The sequence below is a fragment of the Lucilia cuprina genome, chromosome 5 (assembly GCF_022045245.1).
Source record: "Lucilia cuprina isolate Lc7/37 chromosome 5, ASM2204524v1, whole genome shotgun sequence".
In the NCBI taxonomy this organism is placed as follows: Eukaryota; Metazoa; Arthropoda; class Insecta; order Diptera; family Calliphoridae; genus Lucilia; species Lucilia cuprina.
The window spans coordinates 52,309,811-52,321,798 of record NC_060953.1 but is presented as its reverse complement, the minus strand read 5'-3'; the positions used below and the strand labels follow the sequence as shown (position 1 = coordinate 52,321,798).

At 24.9% G+C, this 11,988-nt stretch overlaps 3 protein-coding genes across 4 annotated transcripts in view; 2 read left to right on the top strand and 1 right to left on the bottom strand.

Moving 5' to 3' along the window:
* Window positions 1-137: 137 nt before the first annotated feature.
* On the top strand, window positions 138-1,212 carry LOC111677260 (nuclear envelope phosphatase-regulatory subunit 1 homolog). 2 transcript variants are annotated; one of them, XM_023438353.2, is made up of 4 exons: window positions 138-393; window positions 497-574; window positions 649-783; window positions 844-1,212. In XM_023438353.2, the coding sequence occupies exons 1-4, from the start codon at window positions 372-374 to the stop codon at window positions 987-989; spliced, it is 381 nt and encodes a 126-aa protein (XP_023294121.1). In that variant the 5' UTR covers window positions 138-371; the 3' UTR covers window positions 990-1,212. The 2 variants fall into 2 exon arrangements, with proteins under 2 accessions (XP_023294121.1, XP_023294122.1); XM_023438354.2 differs by having other exon boundaries at window positions 145-393; window positions 497-568.
* A 5,202-nt stretch (window positions 1,213-6,414) lies between these two features.
* The window catches only part of LOC111677272 (CYFIP-related Rac1 interactor B), a 57,582-nt gene continuing 52,008 nt past the window's right edge, over window positions 6,415-11,988 (bottom strand). The window contains exons 3-4 of the mRNA XM_046951640.1: window positions 6,917-7,179; window positions 6,415-6,772 (exon numbers count right to left, since the gene is read on the bottom strand). Coding sequence (XP_046807596.1) covers window positions 6,508-6,772; window positions 6,917-7,179 — 528 coding nt within the window. The 3' untranslated portion in view covers window positions 6,415-6,507. The remainder of the gene's footprint in view (window positions 6,773-6,916; window positions 7,180-11,988) is intronic.
* Window positions 8,729-10,126, top strand: LOC124420049 (GATA zinc finger domain-containing protein 10-like). The gene is made up of 2 exons (XM_046951641.1): window positions 8,729-8,787; window positions 8,860-10,126. The coding sequence occupies exons 1-2, from the start codon at window positions 8,779-8,781 to the stop codon at window positions 9,751-9,753; spliced, it is 903 nt and encodes a 300-aa protein (XP_046807597.1). The 5' UTR covers window positions 8,729-8,778; the 3' UTR covers window positions 9,754-10,126.

Below are 11,988 nucleotides of genomic sequence, written 5' to 3'. Positions count from 1 at the left end.
TCCTAAAAATAATCAAATTACATAGTAAACTTTGAAAAAATATGGCATCTCTATTGTTGTTCTTTTTTTATTTACCGAAACTATAATGATTACGACACACCCTGTGCTAAATGTCAACGCATCATTTATTACGAATGTCAGATTCGTAAAAAATCATATAGAAAAGAAAAAGTCAATGGAAAATGTAAATTTTTCGTGAAAATATTTATCTAATCAATAAAAAACAATAAAATATTATTTACTAAATACAATAAAGTATCGTTTACAACTGTTAAGCAATAAAGAAATACCAAAAATAATTTTTTACACAAAAATATTCTACTAAAAGTCTTTTCTCAACCAACAACAATAAACAACAGAGACAACAAAACATGGAACCCTCAGCCTGTGAAGGTAAATATTTCTTCTATGTTTGAATTTTAATTCTAAAATAAAAACAAATGAACTTTGAATTGAAAAAAGCTCAACTTATTAACATTTTCTTAATAAATACTAGATTTAAAAGCCTTTGAAAGACGTCTGACTGAGGTAGTGTCTTCCTATAAACCATCAACTGTACGTTGGCGAAGTAAGTGTAAGATTTCAATTAGAAATGTTGAGAATTTTAATAAAACTTAAAACTATTTCTTTTTCAAACAAAAAAACAAGTTGTTTTAGCCGTTATATCTTTATGTACCGCCATTAGCGCCTGGTATTGGCTAAGAGATCCACGCACCTCGGTGGTGCCCTTAACTGAATCACTGCTCATACATCCTGTGTTTACCTTTGCCACCTTAATTTTAGGTGAGTTTCTTAAACAAACAATACGATTTGTTAATAATTTCATTGTGTTTTATTTTCCAGTTATTTTATTTGTCTTTGGCATACACAAGCTGGTCATTGCTCCTCAGATTATCACCTCACGTATGCGTAGCGTTCTTAGTGATTTTAATATGAGTTGTGATGATACGGGGAAACTGATATTAAAACCTCGACCTAATAACAATTAAAAAAAATCATGTTTTATAAAGTACCTTTTAGAAATGCTCGTGTTTTTTTTATTAATGCCTTCCCATATTTAGGATATGTTTTAGTATATTATTGGGATTTCAGCTTTCTGTTGTCATTTACAAATATATTCGCTATTAAGACATAACAAGATTATTGTTGTATTTTTATATAGACCAGCAAGTTAGTAATAAAATATACTTATAGTAGAACGACTCCAATTGAGATAAGTTTGTTAAATGGGTTTGTTTTTTGGTAATAAATAGTCAATGTATGTAAGTAAAATAAGTGTCCAATTTGTTTGTAAAATTTGTATTTAGCTTAATGGAAAACCTATTTTCAGTGATTCTTTAATTTCATAGTTAATAAAATCAAATCGATTATCAAGTTTTTGGGATCTTGAAAAGGCTAATTTGGATTGCCTGGTACTCGTGAAGATTTTTTGGAACATTTCCAAACAGCTACCAAATTAATGTATTTAAGAAAAATTCCTTTTTTAGAGGTATTCGATTGAAATTTATAAAAAAATAGTAAAAAATGTTCTGGATAAAATTATCATTCGATAAAATTTAGTTTTTTATAGAATATTTTTGAAAAATTCTGTTTTTATGTAATATTTTTGAAAAATTTAACATTGGGTGGATCTGATAGATCATAAAATTATACCCTTCTTAATGACTAGATACATACAGATACCGGAGCTAGACAATGATTTATTTCTTTTGAAAGATTATTTATCTCTTTTTATCCAGATTTGTATTATGACAATTTTTACAGATGATATTATATGGAAGATCAATGAGTCTTGCTTTTCAATCAATAATGGATACAGTAGATAGATTAGTTTCCTTAACTTCTACCGTGAACGAATCGTTCCAGGCACTTTAATAGTTGCTCTGCCTGTCATCAAAGTTCTCATGTTACGGTGCATTTTTTTAATTGTCGAGCTAGGAGTTTAGATTTGCGGCCCCTATAGCTATGATTACGACTGACTGAGGTGGCGCAGTTTCTTAAGTTACTCCTTCCACCCACAGACATAAACTTAAATAATTAAGTTTTTTTTCTAATTTCAAGAAAGAACTATCGACTGCAGACGAACTGTTACAACAAGAGCAACAGTAGATAGACATTAATTCTATGCATATCTATCTATCTATCTATCTATCTATCTATCTATCTATCTATCTATCTATCTATCTATCTATCTATCTATCTATCTATCTATCTATCTATCTATCTATCTATCTATCTATCTATCTATCTATCTATCTATCTATCTATCTATCTATCTATCTATCTATCTATCTATCTATCTATCTATCTATCTATCTATCAATTTTCTGCGTTTCAAATAAAAATATTTCAATATATAAACGTTTTATGTTTTTTACTAATAGATTTTATTTTAAATTTCTCTTCTTTAATTAAATTTTTTCTTATATAAATACATGATTTTATTTGTTTTAATTAAATTTAGTGGTTTTAGTTATTTATTTTTATTTTTGTTCTTTAAATTTTTGGTACAAACATTATTTATATAATTTTTTTTATTATTTATTTTGTTAATATTAATTAAATTTAGTTAAATACAATAAAAAAAGTTAAAGAAAAACAAACTAAATGGATATAAATATTACAATTTTTCAAAAAATTTTGCGCATCAAATATTTTTACTACAATCTTTATTAACGTTTTAATTTCTTTATTTTTTTAATTTTCTTAAAAAAACAATTTTAAATGCAATTTGTTGGGATTATACATACAAAATCTTATTATTAAAAAAAAGTAAAAATAAAATTTTGATTAAACTCATTGTTTTCATTAATAAAGAAGAACTTTCTTTTTAAGGGGGCGGGGGGGGGGATGGTGATTATATAAAAAGAGTTGAAAAATGAAAGCACTTGAATATTTATTCATTTATAAATAAATTTTTACCTTGGGAAGTTTTGTTTTTGTTTTGTAGAAATTAACAAGGTTTTTTTCATTTAATTATGTTATGATTTTTGTTTTGTTTTAAGCCACGATAAAGTTTATATATATAGTTTTTGTGTGTGTTAAGAATCTTTTTTGTAGTTTAAGGACTATGAAAGTAAAGGATTTGTATTTTAAAAATTTTGCGCTAAAAGTTGTTGTTTTATACTCTAAAATATGTAGATCATGTGGTAGATTGTTTAAGGTTTTCAATATACACTTGACATTTAAAATTAATTATAAAGAAACTGTTATTGAAGGAAATAAAAAGGGAATTTAAAATTTTAGAAAAAGTTTTTGAAAACCTCAATGATTTTCAACTTTAAAATTATAATTTAAAATCTTTTAATCACTTCTTAAAATGTTGGTATATTTGAAAACCTTTTCATATAATTGTTTTTTTTTAGTTAAAAACTATAGGGGACTTTTGTTTTCTTTATAAAATTACAACTATATGTATTTGCCATTTAATATTTAATATTATTTTAATTATTTACTAAATTTCTTTGTTATTTGTTTTTATTAATTGCAATATTTTGTTTAAATTTACTTCTTCTCAAGTATGATATAATTTTTCAATTTTCTTTTAAGACAATTTCTTTAATTATAACTTTAAAAGTTTTTCTGTATTAGTTATTTTTACAATTAATTCTTTAGTTTAAACAAAAAATTAAGAAAAGGTAGTTAATATTAAATTTCTTAAAAAAAAACCAATTATTATAAAATATTTATTGTTTTTAATTATTTATATAGTATTTATCTAGTTTTGCTTTAAATATTATTAAGGGAATTTATTTTATAAAAAGGATATGGACTCATTATTGTTTTTTTATAATTAAATGCATATTGTGTGTGTATGTGTGTGGTAAAATCTAATTGACACCAGCAAAAGGTTAAAAGTTGAAACAAAATAGAAATAAAACATAATATGCATATAGTAAAATGTAAATAATAAAAAAAAAAATAATAATCACATACATATAAAACAATAATTACTTATTTATACAATATTTAATCGTTACTCGATTTTTTACTATAATTTAATTAATTACTTAACAAAACAGAAAAGCTAAAGAATACTAATATTATAAAATGTTTAAGGACAAGTTAATCCTTCTTCTTTTTTGTTACAAAGGAATAAATGGAGAGTGTTATTGGATAGCCGAAAAGTAGTTTAGGTAACCTTTGTTTTTATAGAAATTTTTCAAAGAAAATTTTTGAAAATTTATAATTTTTTAAGAAAATTTACTAAAATATCTGATTTTTATAACAAATTTATGAAAATATCTCTTTTTTTTGTAGAAAGTTTTTGAAAAATTAACTTTTTATAGAATACTTTCTTTAAAATCTCTTTTTATGCCATTTTTTTTTAGTAAAGTTCTATTTTTTCACAGAAAATTTATGCAAAATTCTCCTTTTCATCGATAATTTTTCAAAATTCTCTTTTTATAGAAGACAAGCGCAAAATTCTCTTTTTTCATAAAAAATTTATACAAATTTCTCTTTTTCTTAAAAAGTTTATGTAAAGTTTTCTTTTTCATAGAAAATTATTTAAAATTCTATTTTTATAGAAAATATGCGTAAAATTCTATTTCTTATAGAAGATTTTAACAAAAATCTATAGAAAATTTCTCTTTTTTATTAAACATTTCCAAAACTCTCTTCTTTTTTTAAAAATTTTCGATAATTTCTCTTTTTTATAGAAAATTTTCGAAACTATACTTTTTTACAGAAATTTTTCCAAATTTTATTCTTTTTAATAAAACTTTCAAAGATTTCAAATAATTTTTTTCTATGACAAAATAAATAAATTCTATTTATTTTTTTTTTTAAGAAAATTTAGAAAATTTTAGCAAAATTCTATAGAAAGTTTTTTATTGAATTTTCAAAACGGTTTTACAGAAAATATTCAAAACTTTCTTCTTTTTTAATAAAAAATATTCAAAGACTTCTCGTTTTTTAGATAAAATTTTCGAATAATTTTCTGTTTAAGAAGATTTTTGATAAATTCTCTTTTTTTTAAAGAAAAATTTTTTGATAAATTCTCTTTTTTAAAGAAAATTTTCCATAAAATTTCATTTTTAAAGAATATGTTCCATAAATTTCTTTTTATAATTAACAATTATATATAAATTTTCTTTTTTATAGAAAAATAAAATTTTTTTAAAGAAAAATTCGGTTAAAAAAATTTCGCAAAAGTGTATTTTTTATAAAAAAATTTTGGCAAAATTCTCTATTTTATCGAAATTTTTCGAAAATGTGTTCTTTTTACATAAAATATTCAAAACTTTATCCTTTTAATATAATTTTCTATTTTCTGATTTTTGTTTTTTATACAAAATTCTCTATTTTACAAAAAAATTTCGAAAATGTGTTCTTTTTACAGAAAATATTCAAAACTTTCTCATTTTCTTAAAAAAAAATCTCTTTTTTAATGAACATTTCCAAAACTATATATTTTTTATAAAGATGTTTTGACAATTTCTCTTTTTTTTATAAAAAAATTTCAAAAATGTGTTCTTTTTACAAAAAATATTCAAAACATTCTTCATTTTATATAAATTTTTTAAAAATTTCACTATTTTAAAGAAAATTTTTTTAATTTTTTTTTTAATTTTTCTAAAAATTTTCAATAAATTCTCTTTTTTATAAAATATTAAAAGAAATCACTTTATTAAAGAAAATTATCGTTAAATTTTATAGAAAACTACATTCTTTTATAAAAAATATTCGAAAATTTTTCTTTATTTTGTAGAAAATTTTTAAAAATTGTTCTCTTTTAACAAAATGTAATATTTTTAAAATTTTATAGAAAATTTTAAAATATTTTCTCTATTTATAAAAATTTTTTGAAAATTTCAGCTTTTTATAGAAAGTGTTCAAAGATTTTTCATTTTGTACAAAAAATTTCGAATATTTATCTCTTTTTCAATAAAAAAATTTCAAAAAAAAGAAAAGTCCCATTTTGTCTAAATTTAAAATTAAGCAACTTGACAAATCAGATAAATACAAGAGAAACCTTTCAAATTTTTATAATCCTCCACAAATAAACTCTCCAACAAACTCTCCACTTAATATTTTTAAACACATTTATAACTTTAACAATTTGAAAAAGAAGCATTTCTTAATCATAACATTTTAAATTGGAAACAAATAAAAAGAAACTTATTTATATTGCTGGTGATTATATAGTAAGATACATACATATATAAATAAAGTTGCTAAAGTAAAGTTAATTTTGGTTTTCATTTCTTTTTCTTTACAACCACAACTTTTAGTTTAAAAATAATAATAATAAAAAATAATAATTAAACTTAAATAAACAAAATTAAAATAAAAACACATTAAAAAAAAAACTAAAACAAGCACATACATACAAATGTTAAAAATATTAGAAAATAATAAAAAATAAAAAAAAAATACATAAAATTAACGTTATTTATCTCTCAGTTTTCCAAAAACAAAAAAAGAAAAAAGCAAAAAGAAAGCAAAATGCTAACAACAGCACACTTCATCTATTTGTTTTAAAAAACTGCTCCTCTTTGTGTATTATGCTGCCAATAAATTTCGTATATTTTTGGGCGTATTTTCTTCATTTAAGTGTTTGGTTGTATACCGCAGAGCATTTAGCAGGGGTTCTGCTTTTATGGCTGGCTGAGCTTGTAAGAGTCGTACACAACCTTTGACATCGACATGAGCACCGCGTGCAAACGCCCCCACTGGATGGACATGATCGTAGAGAATAACTAAACCAACCATAACTCTTAAAACAAGCAGGTGGGTTTCTTCACGTTCGATTTGTTGTAGGAGTTTACTGGAAATGGAAAAAAATTACATAATATGTAAATAAATAAACATGAGCGTTGAAAAAAGGATTGTATGTAAAATTTTATCAATATCGATAAATCACTAAAAATTAAAGAATATTCTAAAATAAAAAAAAAAAAAAACTACTTACGGATTTTCCAACATTCTCAGACACACTTTAGCCATTGTACCCAGTGTTTCTGTTGTATTCTCAACATCATCAGCATTATCATTTACAAATTTCGAGGTAGCTTCACTTAAGACTTTTAACATTGGTGTGGCATGAGCATAAAACAATGACATACGATTCGCCAGTTCAGTTGGTACCAACATATTATTTGTGGCATCAATACGTTGTCGACTGACGATACGTCTGTAATAACTGAAATCATTTTGTATCGCAGGTGTTTTCATCTGAAATTGGATTTACAAAAATAAAGAGCTTTGGTAAATTTTTGCAAAATTATTCTTAATTTTCGAAAAGTTTTAACTGTAGTGTAGCGTAAAATGTTTTGTTAATAAATTTAAAATAAAATCTCTTTTTATTTCGATTAATTCTCTAGTCCATATATAGTCTAGTCTATAGTAAAATCTATAGTCTAGTCTATAGTAAACTCTATAGTCTAGTCTATAGTCTAGTCTATAGTTTAGTCTATAGTCTAGTCTATAGTCTAGTCTATAGTCTAGTCTATAGTCTAGTCTATAGTCTAGTCTATAGTCTAGTCTATAGTCTAGTCTATAGTCTAGTCTATAGTCTAGTCTATAGTCTAGTCTATAGTCTAGTCTATAGTCTAGTCTATAGTCTAGTCTATAGTCTAGTCTATAGTCTAGTCTATAGTCTAGTCTATATTCTAGACTATAGTATAGTCTATAGTCTAGTCTACAATCTAGTCTACAGTCTAGTCTACAGTCTAGTCTATATTCTAGCCTATAGTCCAGTCTATAGTCTAGTATATAGTCTAGTCTATGGTCTAGCCTATTGTCTGGTCTATAGCCTAGTCCAATCTATAGCCTAGTCTAGTCTAAAGCCTAGTCTATAGTCTATTCTAAAGCCTAGGATACAGTCTAGTCTAAAGCCTAGTCTGTAGTCTAGTCTATAGACTAGTTTATACTCTAAAGTCTCGTCTATGGAATAGTCCGTAGTCTAGTCTTTAGTCTAGTCTATAGTGTAGTAAATAGTATTGCATATAGTCAAGTTGTTAGTCTAGTAGATAGTCTAGAACTGGGTCTAGTCGATAGAAAATTTTAAAAACATTCACATTTTAACTATCATTTAAAAAATTTATTTTTTAAATTCTTATACATATATATTGCACAAACAAGTTTATCATTAACATTATTGCATATAAAACAACCTAACCTAAAAACATGTTCAACTCAAAATTTGTAATAAACTACAGCTTACAATGTAAATTTGTAAAAAACTGGGAAAAAAACTCAACAAAAAACTTAAAATCTCATAAGAATATTTATAAAACTTAGAATATGAGGATGTGAAAATTTTCAAACTTAAGCCGACAAACTAAGACGTGTTTAAGATTATCACAGGTGAAAATTACGTGATTTGACAAATTAAGAGTATTAAATTACCAACATAAATAAAATAAAAATTAATTTAAACAATTGTGCGTTACTAAAACATCTGTAAGTAAGTAATTTGTTTAATTCATTCACTCATTTGAACTAATGTTTGATTAAAGATGACTTCAACATTAGAGAAAAACAACAACAACGACAGTAAAATTAACATAATTGTAATTATTTTTCCATATGAAATAATTCAAATAAATTTTGAGTTCAGGGAAAAACGTGAGGTTTTAATATATATATATATGTATACATTTATTTGAGAATATACTCAAACGATCATTAGACGACAACAGACAGACGGACAACTCCCATAGAGACAAGGTTCTAAATTAATTTTTTGTTTAGTTTTGAAATTTCTCTATATAAATAGTTATGCCAATAAGTTAGGTTTTGTAGTTTTCATATAAAATTCATTAAAACAACATGTTGGAGGTAAGATTTTTGTTAATAATTTAAATTATTTTCTCATATTTTAAAATATTTAATTTGTTTTTGTATTCTTAGTTAAACTTGCTTTTGTATTTGTTTATAATCTTTAACTATTTCCACTATGGCGGAACTGTTAACTATAATCCATATGCAAGTAATCAAGCTCACCTGTTACATGCCACAAATATAGACAATAATAATAACAATAACAACAATAACTACAATAAGAATCATCTACAACAACCTGCCACCAATGAGTATTCTCTTTATCATCGACAAAATCATGTTGAAACACAATCAGAGCAAAATCTACAAGGAAATTCAAATTATCAACAAATGTATCGTTATTATTATACACCACCAGCTCAACAATACCATCAACAACAGCAGCAGCAACAGTTGCAATCTTATCAACCCACACAAATATGGTCTGGTCCACCTATAGTGGTAGAGGATGATATACAGCAACAGTATCAGCCTTCAACAACAGATATTCCACAAACATTGTACCAACAACATTCTACTCGTACACAATTGCCTTCACTTTATAGGAATTCGAAAGTATTACCACCAACAATTTACAACCCACAAACTACTCGTACCCAGTTTAATTATAACAACAACAACAACAATAACAATATTGTTTATCATAGAGATTTTAGACATCAAATTGATGTCATACCTGAATCACAACAGCAACAACAACATACTAAAGCAACTACACAACAAGAAAACATCATATCTTGGAGTAATCAACAGCAGCAACAACATCAGCTACTGGAGCCACAGCAAAAACAACACCAGCAGCAGCATCAGCCACAACAATTTTATGCCACTAATACGAATTTACGTTACAATGGAATTTCAAATGATTTAATTTCGTTGAGTAAAAATAATGTGCCCGATTATAGAGAACATTTTAAACGTTATTTAGAAAATAATCCACATCGCATAAGACCAATATATTAAATTAGAATGGACGAAGAAAGTGTTACCGCCTGTTCCTATAAATGTGAAAGAATACTTCTTTCCCATTTTATATTGAAAACAATAACAATTTTTCGAATTTATTTGTTATTTTCAAAATAAAACATAAAAATACTTGTTCGTTTGCATTTAGAGGAACAGGCCCTTAAAGAGGAACGATCATGAAATACTCTAACCCATTTTTTGATTAATAAGTAGTTATTAGTTTTTATAAATAAAATAGTTAGTTTATATATTAAGTCCATTTGTTTCTATTTTATTGTTAAATTTCTCGAAACTAAAGTTCCTAGATACAAATGATCTTTCTAGGAATTTTACTAAACTTATAGCAGTGTCAATTTAAATCCCTCACGATCTTTTCAAAGTTCAACTTCCGATTTCATATCAAAGTTGTAAAATGTAGGCCATATTTTGAAGAAGTATGCCTCAATATTACAACTACATAATCAGCGATCTTTTTGTCATAGAGATCAGTGAGATCTCTAAAGACGTATTTTGCTATAATTGCTTCATTTATAAAGAATTCAAAATACTCATTTAATTCTTATTCCGAGATTCCAAAGATCATTTCTTTAAATATATACTTTGGATCGAAAGCATTGTAATTAGTTCTCTATAATTGAATGTTGGTGTGCAGCGATCATTTTGTGGACAATTTCAAAGATTGAATTTTTTTTAAATGTTAACTATTAATGGTTTTATAAAATGGATTGACTTACAGAAGGTATAAGAAGGGTTTGATGTCTAATAACAATCAAATACAAAGCTACACTTAAAAAAATCCATGCCTAATATATACGAAAAATGTCGTACATTGTACGAATCATTCGTTATTTCGCACCACGAAATTCTTTCGTAATATATACGAAATATTTTAATATAATGCAATATATTCTTGAAAAAATTAATTTACATAAATTGAAAAGAAGGGAATTTTAAATAAATATGGTAAAATTTACGAAATATTAATTTATTCAAACATTTTTGTTCATTTTAAAATAAATTTTCTAATTTTAGTTCAAAATTATTCTCCACACGAATTTTCAATTTTTTTATGAAAATAATTCGTGAATAATATTATACTTTTTCTTAAATTTTATAAAAATGTTGTAGTTTTATTTAATCGTAATATAATTAATATCATTATGTTTAATTTTGCTAAAATTTAAGAAAAAAAAATATTACGAAAGGTTTTCGTACTTTCGTAAAAATAGAAAAGGATTTTATTAAATAATATTTCGTATTATACACGAAATTTTTGTAAATATTACGAAAATAGAATTTACGAAATTTTTTTCGTAAAGTTGAGCATGGATTATTTTCAGTGTAGTCAAACTAAATTGGAAAACATTTTTCCAATTTAGAATTTAACAAACTTTTTTATTGAAAAAATATTTTATAAAAAAAAAGTTTTTTTTTATTATTCTATTAAAATAAATAAAAACAAAAGAACATTTTACAATAAATGAATTGGAATGGAAAGATGACAATAAATAACATTTAGTTTTGCTCACGCCATTCATGTCATCATGGTAAACAATTTCAATTGATTCACTCTTATTTTTGCTCACACAGATGCATTGTCAACTACTACATGTTTTAATTTGTTTTGAGCTACGTAAGGGAAATTGAGATATCCATGGGTCCGAGTTTCGAACTGTAATAGGGTTTTTTACACGATCTTTAAAAATATAGTTGAGTTATGCATGATAAATTGATATTTTGTAATAATAAAATTGTTTAAAATAAATTGCCTTTTTAGGGTTAAAAGTATTTTTCAGTTTTTTTTTTTTCTACGAAGGTTAAGTTTGTATATATTTAGAGGTCTCTTAAGTGTAATGTCTTTAGATATTTACAGTACTACGAAATTTCGGAACAAAGCTATTTTGTGTGGTGTTGTTTTTAAACTTGTTTAGAGATTTTCTATAGACTATACTATGGGCTGGTCTATGAATTAGTTCCATATCCATACATTATAGACGAATCTTTGTATTAGACTACGGACAATTTAGTTCACTAGCTCACTAGACTAGTTTATAGTCTATAGACTTTACTATTGGCTATTCCATTGACAATTCAATGGACTGTTGAACTGGCGGGCTAGCTCAGGCGCGGATCGAGGGGGGAAAGGGAAATTACAACACCCGCCCGGGCTAGCTTATGGACTAGCCTAAAACTTATTATATGAATAACTCTACAAACTGTTCTATGGACTGT